This window comes from Castanea sativa, chromosome 4 (genome assembly GCF_040712315.1).
Source record: "Castanea sativa cultivar Marrone di Chiusa Pesio chromosome 4, ASM4071231v1".
NCBI classification, from domain to species: Eukaryota; Viridiplantae; Streptophyta; class Magnoliopsida; order Fagales; family Fagaceae; genus Castanea; species Castanea sativa.
In genome coordinates, this window is record NC_134016.1 from 9347282 (window position 1) to 9366773 (window position 19492).

General features: G+C 34.7%; 2 protein-coding genes across 4 annotated transcripts; one reads left to right on the plus strand and one right to left on the minus strand.

The window, feature by feature from the left end:
* Nucleotides 1-1527: 1527 nt before the first annotated feature.
* LOC142630765 (uncharacterized) lies at nt 1528-9273 on the minus strand. Its single transcript, XM_075804809.1, has 4 exons — nt 9163-9273; nt 7820-8153; nt 3707-4108; nt 1528-2084 (listed from the first exon to the last, which is right to left on the minus strand). The coding sequence occupies exons 1-4, from the start codon at nt 9228-9230 to the stop codon at nt 1614-1616; spliced, it is 1275 nt and encodes a 424-aa protein (XP_075660924.1). The 5' UTR covers nt 9231-9273; the 3' UTR covers nt 1528-1613.
* Nucleotides 9274-9539: 266 nt separating this feature from the next.
* LOC142630473 (protein FAR1-RELATED SEQUENCE 5) lies at nt 9540-19201 on the plus strand. Of its 3 annotated transcripts, XM_075804475.1 has the most exons (4): nt 9552-9638; nt 11063-11625; nt 16734-16792; nt 18181-18816. In XM_075804475.1, coding segments are annotated over exons 1-3 (621 nt in total). In that variant the 5' UTR covers nt 9552-9637; the 3' UTR covers nt 16791-16792; nt 18181-18816. The 3 variants fall into 3 exon arrangements, with proteins under 3 accessions (XP_075660588.1, XP_075660590.1, XP_075660589.1); XM_075804473.1 differs by lacking the exon at nt 16734-16792 and having other exon boundaries at nt 9540-9638; XM_075804474.1 differs by lacking the exons at nt 16734-16792; nt 18181-18816 and adding an exon at nt 19048-19201.
* Nucleotides 19202-19492: the final 291 nt, after the last annotated feature.

Consider the following 19492-nt stretch of genomic DNA (forward strand, 5'->3'; position numbering starts at 1 on the left):
GAATAAGTAAAGCCTTTTTATGATGAAGAAAAGGAATTCCGTGAACTCATTTTCATGTACCATATGCATATGCATGTCAAAAGAGTTTTAGTTGCTTGCAAACTGCAATAGGACGTTGACATGGTGAAAGGGACCAGATTCCATGATTGCATAACTAGTGGACAAGTCCATTGCACAGAGAAAAGATGTACTCGTGTACATCCCAAACCCAGTTACATATATCTCTTTGGAGAACATATACCCTGAATTATATTGTTAGGTTCATCATAGTTGTGAAGTACCATTTTTTTTCCTTTTAATGGTTGGGGTATCTCTATCATTTCTTAAATTTTCATTTTTAAAATGGATAAGATTTGATCTCAAAATTTTCAAGTATGAAGTCAAAAAGCCTTACTAAGTTAAAGATCTAAAAATGTTATATCTCTACTATGACATCAAATGACTTTACCGGTTTACAATCTTAGATCAAATTACATATTTGGTCATTAACTTTTGAAAATCAAAAAATGTTTCAAAGGATCCTTACATCTGATGAAAGAAAATTTTTGACATAACAAATGGAGTTCTAACCTAAGATCACTTTGATGACGTGAAGCCTATGATGTGACATGAATTTTGTTTGCCATAATAAAGGTAATTTTGAAAGTATAGAAATTGTAGTTAAAAACGTTTTAAAGTATTAAGGAAAATTTTGAAACAAAAGTTGGTGAAACGTTTTAATATGCAAGGATAATTTTGAAACAAAAGTTGGTGAAACGTTTTAATATGCAGACCAAATATGTAATTTATACAAAAGCTTATATTGATTAAATGTGAACTCACACCTAATTGGCGAATCATACATTCTCATATAGAAAGTAGGATTGTATGGGACATACATTGAAGGTGTGGAATGACATTTGGCTCAAGTAGAAGCCTTGGCCATTTTTGAATGGAAACAAACCAAACTACAAAAAAGTTCACATAGCATGCTGGAGTGGATTTTACTACAGAACATAATATTGTAGTAGAGATGAACATGATTGAGCCCATGCTCCTTGAGCTAGGGCCTAGGGGCCTCCTTTTCTGTACGACTCAAGACAAATGTGTAGTCTTTGGAAGGAGAAAACCAAAGTGGTGCCTAGTACACACTTTGCGCAAAGGATTTCTAGTGAAGATTGGAGGCTCGTATGTTATTAGTTTGTCCTTGTTAAATATAGAAGTCTATTTAATCCTTCAATTAAGATCATAAGGCTCAAAGATAGACTGGTCAGTAGTCACTCTGCCCCAGACAAAATAGGAGTAACTTCATAATTTGTGCAGGCTCACATCATTGCACAAATTGATCTAATGCAACTAGCCCACTCCAATACCTACAATACGGCTAATTACCCATTTTAAGCCATGCCATACCCATAGATGACTGAGATAAAAACCTGTATATCTAGTTAGTTTAGTAAGCATCTTCCACAAGATTATTATTATTATTATTATTATTATTTTTAAAATATTTACAAACTAGGAAAGAAAGCATCTTCCACAAGATTATTTTAAAAAATCATATCGGTGCTTATCAAGCCAAAGTGTGCCTCAGCTTTTTGCATAAAAAGGGATAGAGAAATAAGAAATTCAATTTAATTTTTCATGTCTATAATGTGTTCTCTTAGGAAATTTTGATTATCAGAATCATATTTATTCTCAAACATTGGTGGCGAACCTAATATTGTATTGGAGCTCTCTTCCAACATAGAAGAGCTTGGTTCTTTTTCTTCATCATTAGAATAAAATATGCTGTCATCATTAGAATATGGTTCACTTGTAGATAAATCCTCATCTACACTTTCTGATACCTCTGTGGAATCTGCTTCTGTATCTGAAAGAGCTGTGTGAAAGCAATCACTAGTTGAATCAAGGCTTTTCTTTTCATATTTCCCTGATTTCTTAGAGTCTTTTCTTGGCTCGTCCAAGATGGAAATAGGATTCCTATCATTTGGGTCACCATAAAGTGCAATGTGCCTGTAATAGAGCTCTAATTCCTTGTCAGCAATAGCAATGAAGCGCCGCACGGATTCAAGTGATTGCTCATACTTGGATTTTTCAAGTGCCTGTAAATGGAAGAAAACAGACTTAATCAGCTTATCCGAGATCAGCCATAACTTTTACATGCTTCATAACAAAAGCACTTACAGCAAACAGAAAATTAACAGGACAAAAGTTAATAGAGTTGGTAACATTATGAGACCACCAAAATGAAGTGGGATAGAGCCTGTTAATGTTGATGTGTGGTAGCTAATTTTATCTGTCAATAGAATCTTGGAAGACTATAGCCCAAAAAGAGTCAAAAGTCAATCCAAAGGCCAAAAAGCTTAAAACTCACTTCCATCTTCAATTCATTATGTTCTTTCAATATATTAAGCATTAGGGTTTATTTGAAATAATTTCAAATTACCACCACAATACATACTGTAGTTTCAATTCTAGGTCAGTATTAGACATCATCTTACAGCAGGAATTGATTCGTGGCCACCACCTGATTTCCGACACTGAGAGCGTCTAATGCGAGGGAACCCTTTATAAATTAGATCAATCATTTTTCCATGGATTGATAAACTTGTATTTTAGTGTATAGATGAATCACAAATGAATTTCTCTGAAGCCTCCAGAATAAGCCTGCTCATCTCAATGTAAAATTTGGAAGATTTCTTATACTTGCATCTACAGATTTCTAGTGTTATAACAGGTTATGAGCCAAGAATCCTTTTTTATTTATTTATTGGTAAGTTACACATGCATCAAGTGGGTCCATAATCTCAATTCAAGACACTAGCTCATCAGGAATGGTGCAGGTCATATTACCATCATTTCAGCAGCAATCATCTCCTTTTCATGAATCCTGAGTTCCAATGAATTACTATTTAGATCATTTTGCACTACCTCCATTCTATAATTAAATTAAAAAATAAAATGAAAATTTCTGTTAATTTGTTTGTGTGTTTTTTCTCTCAAGGCTACATCCATTTAGGGGAAAAAATGTCTTTTTTGCAACACCCTTGAATGTTTAACAATATCTTATATTTTATATTGGTCATTTATAACTAAAATTTTAATAAAACTAATAGTTCATAATTTGTCATTTATGTCATATGACTATCAATTTATAGACATAAAGCCACTTAATTATAATTCTATAGCTCCAAATATCATCTTCACATGCCCTTAACAATTCCTTTTTTATCATTCATTTCCTTTAAAAATACAGATATCAATAAAAGTGAGATCAATGCTATTTAAAAAGTTTGTGAATGTAATATTAATGACAATGGTATACTTATACTTTATGCATGTCGATGGTAGATCTTACTTAGTGAGCTACACAAATTAACACAGTATTGATTAATTTCCATCCTTATGATATATACATAGAGTCAAAGTACTTATAAAAAAACATAGAGCCAAATCAACTTGTGACTTTTATTGTCTTGTCAGTAGAGTGTGAATTGTCATGATATATTATTATTGAGATAATGACTCTAACATTTTTCATTATTACCATATAACCTTGGCAACATTGAACTCTTTTTTTTGGTGGCTTTGCCACTGACTATAACAGGGTTTCCTGGTCACAGATTGGAACTCTAAGGGATAGTAGTTAAAAGTGTGCTACAGTATATACTTACGAAATTAAAGAAATAAATTATCTGAAAAGATTGAAAGTTGGAAAACACACCCTTTTCTTGGATAATGTATCTATAGGTGACATAACTTCTGGCTGGACATAGTCTTTTCCTCGATAAAATATTATGACATCATCTCCAATAATCTGAATAGGGATCCCACCGCTCAATCTAGCAATTTCTTGTGCATACTCCTGTGCTTGCCCGGGTTTACAAGAATTGCAAATGACCTTAACAGTTTCATGTTTCTTCCAATGCATATGCATATTAAGAATAACACCTCCAAATATTCCTCTTCTACCGATTGGCACATAATTAGACCTCTTTTGGGCCATTTTTTTCATATAAAACCGCTCCTCCCCAGTCAGCTCATGGGGCTTTACCACTGGACCCTGAGCTTGGGGAACTTCATAACGCTTCAGTCTTTCAATCAGCATAGCTTCCTTAATTTTGGCCTGAAGTGAGAAGATATCAACCAAGGATAACATTAAGACTAATGAAAAGAGCAAGGCTTAATGCTTAAACAGCATGCAAGAAAATCAGGAATCATTTTATACCCTTACTAACTATTGTTGTTACTGGAATTTCTAAACAACTGTAATGCTTTCTTTGTCTTCAATCTCTTGCAATCACAATGAACAGAGACAATATTGCCTCTTCTCCTTGCATTTTCCATTTGACAAAAGATGGTATCATTATCTTTGCCTTAAACTAGTCGACTTAGTTTCCAATGAATTTCCCTATTCTTTCTTTATTCATAAGAAAGAAGACACTTAAGAGAAGAGACAGCACGAGTAGTGGGAAGAGATCACCTTACATGGAAAAACCAAGAAAGAGCTGAGAGAGAGAAGACAGAGACAGAAGACATTGCACAAGCTTCTGCTAAAACAGGATAAATCTCCCCAAAAAACATACCTATGGAAGACGTTCTCTGCTAAGCTAAGATATCAACCTTTGTATTAGCCATCCTAAAAGTCCATACAAACAAAACATCCTCAGATTCAGAGAATTCAAATACTTATTTCTTTAAGCTGAAACCTTTAGTCATAAAATGCTTTGTGGATAAGATTTCAACGTTTTCAGTGTCTGGAAAAAATTGAAAACTGGGGAAATGTATTTAGCATGCAATTTTACACAGAAATCCAGAAACTGATTGTAATAATTTAAATTGGTTACTCATTTTTCAGAATTGGAAATTAACCTTAATAATTGAGTTTAAGACAGCATCAAATGCATGGAGTTTCAAAGATTAACAACTTCAGAGTTAAATCTACTACCAATGAAGACCCTTTAAGATTGAATAGTTGCTAGTGGCTGTTATTCTTTTTCAAACTTGTTAGAATTTTTTGATCTCTCTTGTTTGGTTTACTTGTCAAAGGAGGAGTCCCAGTTCTATGAGAAAAGGTTGGATGTATGAACTATATAAGTGTCTTATTATACTCAAATAAGACGGGGTTGAATAATATAATTATTGAGTGTTTTTTTTAGTATTGAGGCTTGCTGACCTTGCTGACCTTAATCCTTATCATTCTTTCTCTCTCTTCCCTTCTCTTTTTTCTTTTTCCTTGCATCCCCAAGTGCCCTTCCTCTTGCCTATCAAAACCACAAGAACCCATATACTTTCTCCATCAAAATAGCCATAAAAAGTCGTCAAACCCTAGTCAATTTTGAGCACAAACCCTTTATTCTACAACTCTAAACTCCAACTCACAGATCCTACTAAACTTTAACCTACCACAACACATGTAGACAAAAGGGGCATCGGGTGGCATCCTGCTGTTATGGGATAAGAGAGTGGTGGAGAAGACTAAGGTGGCAAAGGGTAGATTCTCCATTAAATGTAAGTTTAGTTGTGTGGTTGGGAATTTTGATTGGGTTTTTTCTTGGGTGATGTATGGCTCCAACTCAGATCACAACAAAGGTTTACTGTGTGAAGAACTGATGGGCATTTAGTCACTTTACAGCTGGTGGGATTGCCTTAGTGCATAGTGCACTAAATGAAGTCAGCTTTCCTAGTGAAAGACTAATAGTGGTGTGGGGAGAACTTCCCCAGCCAAGTGGGATTTTTTGGATTTTATCTAGGAGAATAGCCTAATAGATCTGCCCCAAAGGGGAGGAAAATTAACAATCAAGAGTTGCCGTTATGTCAAGACTGGATCAGTTTCTTGTTTCACATGGGCGAGAGAAATAATTTCCCAATGAACTTCAGAGTTTGCTTCTTTGCACCAATTCAGACCATTCTCTAGGGAGACAAAAACCCATTTCAAATTTGAAATATATATATATATATATATATATATATATATATATATATATATATATATATTTTGTTTTGATAATTCAATAGTTGGGGAAGGAGGGATTTGAACCCTGGATGCCTTCTAGTTGAATTACAAGGCTCATGGCTCATTTCAAATTTGAGAATATTGGTTGAAGCTAGATAGCTTTAGGGAGAAGGTGAGGCAATGGTGGGAATCCTATCATTTTGATGGGGACCCAAACTTTGTTTTGGCCAAAAATTTGAGAGCATTGAAGGAGGACCTGAAGAGGTGGGATAAAGAAGAGTTTGGTGATGCCAGAACTAGAAAAAAAAAACTTGTGCAGAAAATTCAGGGGCTAAATCCAGAGAGGAAACTAGTGTTTTAGCTACTGAGGCTAGATGCAGAAGAGAAGAGGAAAGAGAAGAACCAGCAAAATTTATGCTAATGGAGGAAGTCAAGAGATAGAAATAGAAGGATTTTTGGCTGAGGGAGGGAGACAAAAATACTAAGTTTTTTCATTGATTGGGAGCTTATCTTTGGGGAAGCTATTACAGAGGTATTGGAGGATAAGCTATTACAGAGCTTATCATCCAATACTACAAAGACTTGTACTTATAATGGAATGACATTGTTTATTGGATGGTCTTCAGTTGAAAGATCTTGCAAATGACGAGGTTGGATGGAAAGGGAGTGAAGAAAGGGAAGTATTGGCAGCAATTAATAGTATGAATGGGGACAAAGCAACTGACCCAAATGTCTTTTCATTGACCTTCTCTCCAAGCTGGTTGAGATATTGTGAAAGAAGACATCATACCTGTTTTTCATCACTTCATAAACAAGGTACGTTCGAAAATTTTTTAAATGCCACTTTTATTGCTCTTATCTTGAAGGGGCCTCCAATGTGAAGAACTATAGACCTTTTAGTCTACTTGGAAGTGTCTATCAAATCTTGGCTATGGTAATAGTGAATGGATTGAAATGGTCGTTAAGGGAGCTTTTATTAGTCCCAGAATGTGTTAACCAAATGGAGAAAAATTCCCTAATTTTCCCTACACCAAACATAATCTCTATTTTCTTGGACGCAAATACCCTACATCTACATACTTATCCTAACCTCCTTTGCTAAGTGTTGGAAAACAACTTATCATAGAAAAAGTTCTATTATATTTCTTCATTGAGATGTCATATTTTGATAGGAAATAATATTTTTATTAAAAATAAAAAATGAACATGGGAAACTAATGGAGTTTACAGGTCATACACCCATGTTTCCTTAAAAACAGTTAAAAATATGATATGTCAATAACATTGTGCAATGTTGATGATCTACTCGCGTCCAAAGACAGCCAATAGAATAACCAGGAACTGAGATTCAAATCTCCCTACAGATAGTTCCTGATACTCAAAAGTCCTCCTATTCCTTTCTCTCTACAAACATGTCACATTAAACAGGAGGGAGCAACATTCCAAACTCTGTTCTGGAAGGTCTTGGAAATGCAATGCCAACATTGAAGCAAGTCTTTCACCGTCTTTGGCATCACCAACTTCACCGCAGAAACTACTTATAATTTTTTTAAAATTTTTATTTTTTTTAGTTCCTTATTATAGGACAAGGCAAAGCGAGCACTCCACACTTTCCTCATTATTCTTGCTCACAACATTTTGGCTAAGCTATTATCACTTTCCCCCTAAAGTCATGACATGTCTATAAGCAAAATCATGAACTAAAAAGAATTACATCAAGTAAAGAAAGGACCAATTTTGCAGAGAAATTCAACATTATACAAAATTATAATGTTACCACAAGCATATGATTCAGGTTTCCTTATCAACTACTGATATAACCAAAATTTATCAAACAAGCTTTTGCAGCAAAAAATTACTATTTAATTATCAATATATCACCTTTTCAAGCTTGTACTTAATTCTCTCCTCGGCATTTGCAAACTTCTGCTTCTTCTTCCCCTTGACACCGAGATAACGTGGGTCCCTCTTATTGGCTGATTTTCTCTTCTGCTTCTCCTTCTTCCTCTGCATCTTCAGCCTCTTCTTGGTCTGCCATTTGTGCTTCTTGGGAGGATCCACCTCATGTGTTTCAAACTTAGGCTTTCCTTGTGATATCACAAGATTCACCGAACCATGGCTCAAGTTTCTGAAAGCCCACGAAGGGCTTGTTTGGTTGAGTGGTAGAAAGTGCTTGGTTATTGTGAAAATTGATTCCTGGGCTTCGAAATTTGACCTGTAAAATAGTCAAAAATCAACATGGAAGATTAAAACTATTATGTATATAGGAAATAGGAGTTCATATCTTCATATAATAAGTCTTCCACTCTCTTTTAGCTTCCCTCGTTACAATTCTGTTTTTTACTAAGTTCCCCACCATATTCCTATTTTCCAGGCCAACTTTCACAACCCTGAGGTTCACACACACACACACACACACACACACACACACACACACACACATTGTGGATAATCCATTAATGGGGTTTAAATTTAAGGCCAAAACACATTGTTGGTCCCTAAACTTTAGTTAATTAGCGATTTTAGTTCCTGAACTTTAAAGTGATCATTTTTAGTCCCTAATAAACTTAAAGTGATCACTTTAACTCTTTTAGTTGTTAAACTAAATCAGTTCACTTTAAGTTTGCCAGAATAAAAGCAATCACTTTAAGTTTATTAGGAGCTCAATTTGATGAGGTCCTTGATCAATATTTTGTTTGGCCGTGTCATCTAAAGGACTAAATGTGATCGGGAGCTGATGGGCTAAAGTTTAGGGACTAAAAACTAAATTTAAATGATGGGGGTTGCTAGAATTAATAATTTGGATGGAGAGAAAATTCATGGAAGATAGTAAAAATAGTGGGAAACAATAGTAAGAAAACATGATGTTTGTTTAGGAGACAAATGGGTTTATGCGTGTGTGTGCATTGCATTGAAAGCTAACAATAGTAATCTTTCATTCTCATCATAAATTTCCCCTATTTCTTTGCTCACCATTCCTCCCATCTTCCAAGTGAACTTTCCCACAAGCCAAAAATCAATTTTCTCCAAAAACCCATCAAAGGGAACAACTAGATACAGCATTTGGAATGTGAAAACAAAGAAACAAAAAACAAAAACAAAATTTCATTCTTTGAGAAAACCTGATTCGTGGGTGTTGAAGACAAAAATGGCGTGGAAATAGTAAAAAAAACCATAAATACATAAGCAAAACAATAAGAGAGAGAGAGAGAGAGAGAGAGTACCTGAGAGGAAGTGAGAATCTGAGAAGTGAAGAAGCTCTACGAAGATTACGAAACAAAACCTTTGCCATTTACAGAGAGAGAGAGAGAGAGAGAGACAGAGACAAAGAGCCTAGTACTTTGCTTGAGTTTAGAAAAACAAGTAAAAAAACAACCGGGTTTTAAAAAACACGGGTGGGTGGGTGGACCGGGTTTTGTTAAAAGGGTCGGAGCTATGATCTTAAGGAGCCGAGGTCCACACGAATTGCCACGCGTCGAAATATCATTGTCTTGACTTAAAACATTGACTCTTTACTATCTATGCTAGCCAATAGTTTTGCGCCACGTCATCGGCTCCTGAGCCCCCATATTTTACAAACCTGAACCTTTCCTCTCTCTGTTTCTCTCTCTCTCTCTCTCTCTCTCTCTCTGTGGCTTTCGAAGCTCTCTCTCTCTCTCTCTCTCTCTCTCTCCACTCATCGAATCGTCGAGAACTTGCAGTAAGTCTTTAATTTATTTAATTATTAATTTTGTATAGTTTATATTCAATATGTTTATATTTTGTTTTTGTTTTTGTTTTTGTTTTTATAATTATTTTTTGAATTTATGTTTTCGTTTTAATTGGTTCTTATTACAGAGAAAATTGGCACAATTGTTTAATTCAGTTTTTTTATTCCCATTTTTTTTTAATTAATGCTCTGTTTCTTTGCCAAGAAAATTTAAGAAATGAATAGTTGGCTAAAACTTTAGATATTTTCCATTTTTTTCTTAAATTGAGGATTTTTTTTTTTTGGGTGGCAAATTTTCATATTAAAATATGATCATTTTTTGGTGTTTAGGATTGAAGTCTACAAGTGGGGTCTATAGGAAAGTTGAATTTATGCTCTGTTTGGTGGCTGAGAAAATTTAGGGAAAGAAAAGTTGATAGAAATTTTCAATTTTGTGGCTTATAATTTGAAGTTTTCTACTTATAGTGTTTATTTAATATTGAATTTGATTGTATCAATCATCAGTTAGTGATTAGGGTTTTGTATGTATAAGATATCATTGGTTTTTTTTTGTTCCCCCCCCCCCCCCCCCCTCTGTTTTATAAGGTGGCCCATATATTGTGAATTAAACACTTGGTTTTGTTTTCATGTAATCAGAAAGAAAAAGGAAAAGAAGAGAGTATAAATTATGTATCTTTCATTATTGAATGTAAATATCTGAAAGTTGTGTTTGAATATGAGGATTTAAAATTAAGGGAGTTTGAAGAACAATTGCTTGTATAAATTGCCACTTATAAATTCAACAACTCATAATGATTTCACACTTTGGAGATTTTACTGAAAAAATACTCATGATGTTATGAATTTGAAATGATGTATTGCACCTAATTTTAATTTTTTTTAAAATTTTTTTTATAAGTAAAAGTTTTATTAGAAATGAAAGAGAGAATGGCAAATAATAATGTGTGCAGAAACCCTTTTCAAAGAATACAACTTGCTTTGAAAGAGAGTCAATAAAATCAACAAGAGACATCAAAGGGATGTTGCCTAGAGCATGCATACAATCAAACAAGGACAGTAATATTTGCTCTTTGATAAAAAATTTCTCCATAAATTTTATCAATAGGAACAATAAATTGTCATTTTATGTTCTATTTAAGTCATTTGAACTAAAAGTTGAAATCCAAATCCTTCTCTTTAAACATCTCTAGCCAAACAAGCCACAAATGAAAAGAAATCTGAATAGAGAAATCTGTTTATTCTTGTAAATTTACTAGGACCTGCTTTAGATGAGTACAGTAGTTTTTTTTTTCTTCTCTATATTGTTTGGGGTGAAACATAAACTGTGGAAAATGCATGACTGGGAGCTGGTTTCTTTCTTGGTTTTTGAAATATCATCTAGGTGTAGAAATATCATATAAGTTTTTCTTATGCAGTGGAGTTTAGTGTTGATGGAAATCTAAATGGTGAGGTGGATGGAAATTCTGCTGAGTTGGAGGATCATAGAGTCAATGATGAAAATGAAACTGGTGGAAGTTCTGTTGAAGGGGCATTTCAACAGGATCAGGATGATAAAATGAATCAAGATTTTTCTGGAATGGATATAGTTCCTAATGCAATTCCTTCAGTATCAATGATTCCATCAGATGAGCCCTATGTGGGTCAGGAGTTCGAATCTGAAGCATCTGCACATGCATTTTATAATGCATATGCCACGCGTGTGGGTTTCATCATCCGTGTAAGCAAACTTTCACGATCAAGGCGTGATGGATCTGCTATTGGCCGGGCACTAGTTTGTAACAAGGAGGGCTATAGAATGCCTGATAAGCGTGAAAAAATTGTGAGGCAAAGGGCAGAGACAAGGGTTGGTTGTAGGGCAATGATTTTGGTGAGGAAAGTAAGTTCTGGTAAATGGGTTGTTACAAAATTTGTAAAGGAGCATACTCATCCATTGACACCCGGAAAAGGTCGAAGGGATTGCATCTATGATCAATATCCGGTCAGCTCTTGTTCCTTTGTTATTTATAGCTCTTGTTCACTCCTTATTTATAATTGACATTTCTATGTTCTGATGTTATTTTAATCATATGCTTGATATATAGAGAGACCAACTTTTGTAATCATTTGCATATACTATTTTCAAGGGTATTCTAAATTGATTACGCTTTTGATGACATAGATGGAAATTTTGGGGGATTGTAAGTCATGCATGACTGGATTTTCTTGAGATGTCTTGGTCTTATACATTGAGCCAAGTTTTCAGTAGAGGATTGCATAAAGTTGTGAACTGTTCTGCCTTTTACCTATAGATCAAAATGACGTCAAAATTTAGAAAAAAACTTATTCCAGAAATTCTCTATGAATTTTTCTTTTTATATTCTTTTTTATTATCACACATTATAGCTACAAAGGGCGTTTTAGAATGATTCAGATTAAAGCTAACTGCCTTAAGCATTTCCCCCTATCTGTAATCATCTGACTCTGTTTCTTTTAATAACTTGAGATTGGATCTATATAGTGCAAGCTTTCGAACTCTTTTGTTTATGTTTTTCCATGAGTATTTGGTTGGATTATATGATCAGTTTTTATTTTGACATATAAGTGATAGAAACAACAAGTCACTTTTGACCATAATCATCACGACATGGGTGCATTATCGATTCCAGAGTTATTAATAATTCACTTTTGACTATAATCACATTCTCTCAGAAGATGTAACAAAGCCTGTGTAGGGTGGATTCGACAAATATTTAGATATGAGTGTTACTATCCAGAATTTTAATTCAAGAGGCTATTTTTTATCCTACTTCCTTATAGTTAAGAATGAGATTGTTCTTAATCCATATACTTGGTGGTGTTGTTGATTACTATTTTAGGCGGGAAGTTGTTTAGTATGACATGAAGAAATACAAATTAATTGAGCAGATGGAAAGGAAGAAATACATATGAATGGGAGATCATTTCAGAGGTAGAAAACTGAAATTTTTATAAATTTGTAATACATCAATATTCAATATAACCACTACCATAGGGTGACATAGGACGAAGGGAAGAAAACCAAATTGGATTTGGAATTCCCGGGTCAAGTCTAGCAGTTCCTGGATAACTTTTTGTTTTTTGAGGAATTAGTGCAAGGGTTTGGTGGGAAAATAGCTGGAAAAGGATAAGAAATATAGGGTTTCTAATGGTGAAAATGAATAGTAGGATTTGGAAATGAAACAAAGGGAATAAATCAAGGATTTGGTTGCTGTTCAGGGTTGTGAACAGTATTTTGGCTTTTTATGGTGTATATGGGGCTATTTGGTGAAGGTGCCTTTTCAAGTGTTACCTAACATTTCACTAGTTGGAGTAGTCTAGGTTAAGATCTTTGGCTGCATGGACCAAAGGAAGGTCAAAAGAATTTGGGTTGGAGATATTTTAAAAAAAGAAAAAGAAAAAGAAAAGGGAATTTGGGTTGGAGATGTGAGAACAGCATAGCCTATAAAGTAGTGAAAGAAATGTTTGGAGATTAGGGAAACATTAAGGATTAGTAGTAATGTTTTTTTATTTTTAAATTTTTCAGTAGTTCACTGTGCTGTTCCATGTTGAGCCTAATTCTTCTCTGCAGCCTTTCTGGAGCTCAAACCTTGTTGGAAAACTTGCAGGAATCTCTAAATTTTTACTATCTGAGTTACCAATCAGAAGACCCCATGAAGGTATGAACCAGCAAGGCAACCAAGTAAGTGGTAGTGGTGGGCCATGGATAGGTTCAAAAACTATTGTCTTTGCTTATGATGTTAGATTTGATTTGTATCTAGGAAAGGTTTCATGGTTATTTGGTTTCGATATGGGTTTGGAAGGGTTGAAATCAATGAGGGCTGACTAGAGAAGGTGAGATCAGATCGTATAAGACATTTTTTTCAACCATTTCTAGGATGTGTATTGGGTTATTGAAATGGTTTGCAGAAAGAAAAGCAGTGAAAGATTCATAGTGATTTTAGAGTTTCATATTAGGGTGAGGAAGGGGGATATTTGCATGCTAGAATGGGGAAATTTATATGGATGTGAGGCCTTTGAATTTGAAGTTTAGGGCTATCTCTTGGGAAAAATTTTGTGGGGACACAGCTAACGAAATCAATGAATCCTTGTCAAAATCATGGATTAGATCCTTCCAAAGTAGAGTCACCAATCCCGTTGGAAGATGACTGGAGATTCTTGGCAATAACATTGAAGGTCTGTTGTCTCAAGTTGCTGACACTGCAGTATTAGCTGGTGGCTTTTGCTGACTAGCAGGGTTATCAATGTGGAGGGTTTATGTCAAGTGGGGGAGATAGGATCTCAAAGGATGCATAAGGGTGGAGTTTGGACTTTGGACCAACAAGCTAAGATTGGAGGTGCATGGTTCTCACTTCTCATGCTCCAGTAGGAGATATTATTAAGAACCAGATCATGCATTGGGGGGAAAAGCATAATAGAAGAAGAATTGTCTCTAATTACCAACAACATTCAAATATCGCAAAAAAAAAAAACCTTGTGGTATTTTTGTGCTTAGTTAGTTCAGCATGTAAGTTGGGTTGATAAAATATATTTAAAAAAATTGTGGGTCTGGGTTCCAAAGGGAGAAATAGTTGGTCCATCTAAGGCACATCAAACTAGCTTGAATTTTAAATAGTCCAAAATGTCAAAGAAAAGAGTGATATTTTCAAAAATGTGGAACTTTCCAGAGAAGAACTCTGAAATTGGCGAAGCCTCAATTTGTAGCAATTGGTACAGCAAAGTATTGAGTTAATGAGAGATATCCAGTGGTTTTTTTCTATGAAAGAAGGTAATTATTCCTTAGTGCTAGGTGACAGTCTAGATTCTTCCCCTCCTTTTTCTTTATCGGTATCTTGATGTTGTGAGCAGAGAAGGATCATATGGGTCTTAGTAATCCTTTGATTGTGGAGCAGACAAATATGGGGGGCTTTTGGTATATTTGGGGAGTGTGGGGTTTAGTGAGGATTAGGATGGGCAACCCGAATTGTTAATTGCTTAGGGAGGGTCTAATAGTGGAATATTTGGTTGAGAGAGGAGACGGTTCTTTATGATGATGCTCTATACTTGAATCGCATAAGCTATGAACCACTTATTTGAATCAACCTAGCAACTCAACTTGAAGGAGTCTTGAGAGGTTAAGGGGCTTGGGGTAATTTTTTTTTTTTTTTTTTTGGGGTGGGGTGGGGGGGGGGGGGGAGGGGTGGGGTTGTGGTGAGGAGTTTAATTATGAAAGAGTTTTGGTAAGTTTGGGGTGAAGAATTTTAGTAAGTTCTTCTGTGTAGGAATCAATGATTTTGAAGAGCTAGTTGTAAAGCTCTTTGCTATCAAAGAAAATAAAAGGACGTGTAACCTCTGAAGGTAGGTCCAGAGTTCTGGGTAATAATAGCAGTAAAGGATTTCTGTAGTTAAAAAATTTGGCTTCTTCCATCGATTTTGATATAGAGAAGGATGGTTTAGGTAGAAGGGAAGGGAGGAGGACTAGCATTGAGGTTGTTCAGCATTTGTTATGAATATGAAGATTTTTCTTGAAATATCCGGGGTTTGAATGATCTTTGAAAATGGTCTATTTTAAGAATTTATATGTGTAATTTGAAGGGAGATGTGGTATGCTTTTCAAGAAATGAAAAAAAGTTATGACTAAGGAGCTTGTTAGGAGTTTTGTTTTTTTTGGGTGGGGTAGAGGCTTTTATTGATTGGGCTATTTTGTTAAATGATGGTGTCACTTGGGCTGTTCATCTCATGTTGGATGGTGGGTTGTGAAAAAGATTGATGTGGATATTGGTCAATACTCTGTTTCTTGTCTTTTCAACATAGAGAAAGATACCTTTTGACAGACTATTCCATCCTTTCATCTATCAAAAAGAAAAAATAAAAAAAGTAAGGGAAAGATTCATTTGGGCTTTTATTGGAGTGTATACTTCAAATGAGGATGGGGATTCATGTGCTATTTGGGATGAATTTAAACATCTAGAATGAATTTTGAAACTACAACCTCACCATTTAGCCACACTTGTGAGATGAGGAAGTGCCATTTGAACCAAAGATTAATCGGCAAAACATGATTATTTTAAGTGAGGTAACCTGGTGTTTGGTTAGAGATTTCAATGTTTTTCTATTTCCTTTAGAAAGGTTGCACTGCAATGTATTCTGTGGAAGGATGACGGAATTTTTGGAGTTTATTGCAAACTTAAATCTGGTGGATTTTCTTTTAGAGGGTACTGTATATACTTGGTCAAATAACCAAGACCCTCCATTGTTGTCTTAGATCATTTTCTAGCTTTAGTGTGGTGAGAGGAATTATTTTCTAATGTGGTGTATTGTTAACTTCCTTGATCTACATTTGATCATATTCCTATTTTATTGAATTGTGGAGTGTTAGAGATGGCGTCTTCTCTCTGTTCATGAGGTGTCTATATTAGAGACTGGTGTTACTGTCTCAACCCATGACTGCAGCTAAATTTAAGTCTCTAATTAATTATCGTATAGAACACGTTAAAGGTATCTAAGTGACAGTGGGACCTTTAAAGACTCTTTGGTCACTGGTTGAACTTAAAATTACAAGTAGAGTGGGTTTTGAATTGGAAATTATAGTAGTATAAAATATATATATACTATTCCATTTATTATTTTTATTTTAAATATTTTTACTGTATTTATTTTTTGTATAATACAAATTACTTCCAATACACGGGTTGATCTCTAAGAGAACATAAAAATAGGGCAGTACCAGCCTTGGTGTTCACTTCAAGCCCATATATGTTCAATAATTTTTCTCTGAATTTCTGAATTGTCATTTATGGCACTTTTATTGGTATCATTGTTTTTGCATATGGGCTTTAAGGTTTTTTAAATCTTAATTGTCCAGGACATATGTATCTATTCTTTTGACAGAGACTGGATACATCTTGTGGGGCACCTTAAGTAGTTACGGTGGTTACCAATAGGACTTATATAGGGCAACTATATTAAAATAAAAAATTCGTCTTTATTACATATTAGATTGATGCATTAGGCAACCCTTTTTTCTTTTGTTTGCCTACACTGGCTACAAAATCTTGGTCAACATAAATTACTAATTAATTATTTTGCTAGGATCTTTGCGGGTTAGGAGAGTTCTGCACCTTGTTAAATTTTTGGCGGTTATGGTAAAGGTATGTGGTTTTGGCATGAAGGATTGTTTGGGGATACCATCCTTATAGATTTATTTCCTGATTTATTTGTGATTGTTGTGGATAAGGACGTAACTGTACATTCTTGTTTGGAATTATCTTTGCTAGGATCTTTGCGGGTTGGGAGAGTTCTGTACTCTGTTAATTTTTTGGTGGGTGATGGTAAAAGTATGCGGTTTTGGCATGAAGGGTAGTTTAGGGATTCCATCCTTATAGATTTATTTCCTGACTTATTTGTGATTGTTGTGGATAAGGATGTAACTGTACATTATTGTTTGGAAATTAAGGAGGATGGAAAGTTTCATTCTTTGAATCTTAGATTTAGCCGTGCCTTCTACAATTGAGAAGTTGAGTCGGTGGATTTTTTCTTTGTTCAATTTACTGTATTCTAACATGCTGAAAATGAAGGGGCTGATAGGTTGTGTTGGAAGCAAAGGGGTGTTGATCAATTCAATATATATTCATATTATGGGCACTAAGAAGCTTTAATGGTGAAAATCCCTTGGAGTATTTGGCATTGTAAAGTTGCTTGAGATGTCGCTTTGTTTTGTTTGCACAACAACCTTGGGAAAAATTCTTACTAAGGATAATTTGATTAAACAGAATTTCATTTTTCTGGAATGGTGTTGTTACTTGTTTGTGTAATTGTAGTGGAGAGACTACTAATTGCTTGCTTATTCATTCTACAGTAGCCAAGGACTTGTGGTCTTTTCTTTTTATGTTACTTGGGGTTAAATGGCTGATGTCCCAGCAGGTGGTGTTTTTTTTTTTGGCAAGGAATGTTTGAAAGAAATAGAAATGCTGCAAATCAGAACATGTGCTGCGACAAAGAGAAACAATTGTACCTTTAATGACATTGAGTTGTCAAACCTTTCTGCATGGTTTGTTTGAGTGTTCCATGCATTTGGCCATGCTTGTTCTCTTTCTATTGTACATTTCCTTCTTAATATCCAGTTTGTATTTTTTTAGGAAACTCCTTTGTTTCTCTTATATACTTAGGTTTCTCTTCTTTCATATTAAATTTTCATATTACTTGATTTAAAAAAAGAAAAGAGAAGGAATCTTATGGTGTTCTGTGACATTTGTTGGTATTTCAACTTCTTAAGGTACAAATCCATGCCTGAAATGAAGTTGTTTCCCCAATTGGGAATAAGAAATTGGACTTCATATTAACGTTGAAGTTTAACAGTTACAACCATTAAAACATGAATGCATGTTGCTCATTTTGAGTGAAATGCATTGAATGCTATTTACTTGGTGAAATTTCTAATTTCTATTTCCATGTCATGTCCAAGCATCTCATCTTTCTCCTTAATGTCACAAGCATTTAATTTATTGTAACTAACCTTTTTCATATTTTGCTTTTATAGAATGAACATGATAAGATTCGGGAACTATCCCAGCAGCTGGCTATAGAGAAAAAGCGAGCTGCAACCTATAAAAGGCATCTAGAAATGATATTTGAGCACATTGACGAGCACAATGAGAGCCTATCAAAGAAGATCCAATACATAGTAGACAATGTCAAGGAGATGGAGACCAAAGAACAGCAAAACCAAAGATAGTTTAAGCAATTTAAGCTCGTTTTTGTTTTTTTCTTTTTTTTTTTGGGGGACCGAACAAAATCAAGAAATAGCTTGGAGGTTATTGCTGCATGAAATATGCATTGTCTTGATTTTAATGTTGGCATACATAGTTATGAGCTACATTCCAGTTTTTAGGTATCTAGTTAGTTTTATATCTTGGAATATTCTGCTCATTGGAATTCATTGGATAAATTGTTTAGTACGATTGTTGTTTGGAACAAATTATTGGTAGGAGAAACTAGGTGAGTCAATGTACAGTCCTTGAAACCCGTCCTAGTGAAGTTGTGCTCACAATATAACGACTCACTGGGGGCGTTAGGGTATTCCTAGGAAGTTAATTTTTTTCCATTGTGTTTCATGTAGAACTTGATATGTTTGTATAGCAATTCAAAGGATTGTATTATGTTAATGATTTTCCAATCTTTGATATCCCTTTTCTTGTTTCCTTTTTTGGTGGGGGTCGGGTTAAGGATTTTTTTCACCTTCTTTTTGATCTTTTGGTAGAATGGATTCATGCCAAATTTTGAATAAAGACTCAATGCTCCCAACACCTTCTCTTATTTCAATAAGCGTGAAACAAAATGAATGATTCAAATGATGTTAATTTTCTTGGAAGCAAGTGACCCTTATTGTGATTGTGTGATGAACTAGGTATGCAGGCTATGCAGAAACAGCTGGTTAAAGATGATTCCCACTTCCAGGATAAATTCTCTTGCGGGCGCCTCATTAAAAAAAACTAGCAGGTTGTTGGATCATTACCCTGATTATATAACCTAATACAATAAAAGTGATGTACTAATCACAATCTACCAACTAAACAAGTTGTAAAAAATCTTGCATTTGAAGTATCGTTGTTCATTTATTCTATTCTACATGTATTCATCTCAAGCATGTGCACGCCACCTTTATGAGTTAATCTCACCAAATTGTAGGGATGAGTAAGATATATCTTTTATTTATTTTTTATTTTTGGGTAAGCTAGATAGCATTAAAAATTAGAAATTAGAAGTACCAATATTACAAACCCGGTCACAACACAGACCAAAATTATCAAAAGATAAAAAAGAGAAAACAAAAGAGGGGGTGGGGGGGGGGG

What these genes read in the sequence shown, in the direction of transcription:
- LOC142630765 (XM_075804809.1), bottom strand. Translation starts at nt 9,230, where the DNA reads ATGGCAAAGGTTTTGTTTCGTAATCTTCGTAGAGCTTCTTCACTTCTC. An exon ending in TTAAGTACAAGCTTGAAAAG is followed by an intron (nt 4,109 to 7,819) that starts GTGATATATTGA and finishes TTCTCACTTCAG; the next exon opens with GCCAAAATTAAGGAAGCTAT. An exon ending in ATACATTATCCAAGAAAAGG is followed by an intron (nt 2,085 to 3,706) that starts GTGTGTTTTCCA and finishes TTCCATTTACAG; the next exon opens with GCACTTGAAAAATCCAAGTA.
- LOC142630473 (XM_075804473.1), top strand. An exon ending in GCATCTATGATCAATATCCG is followed by an intron (nt 11,626 to 18,180) that starts GTCAGCTCTTGT and finishes TTGCTTTTATAG; the next exon opens with AATGAACATGATAAGATTCG.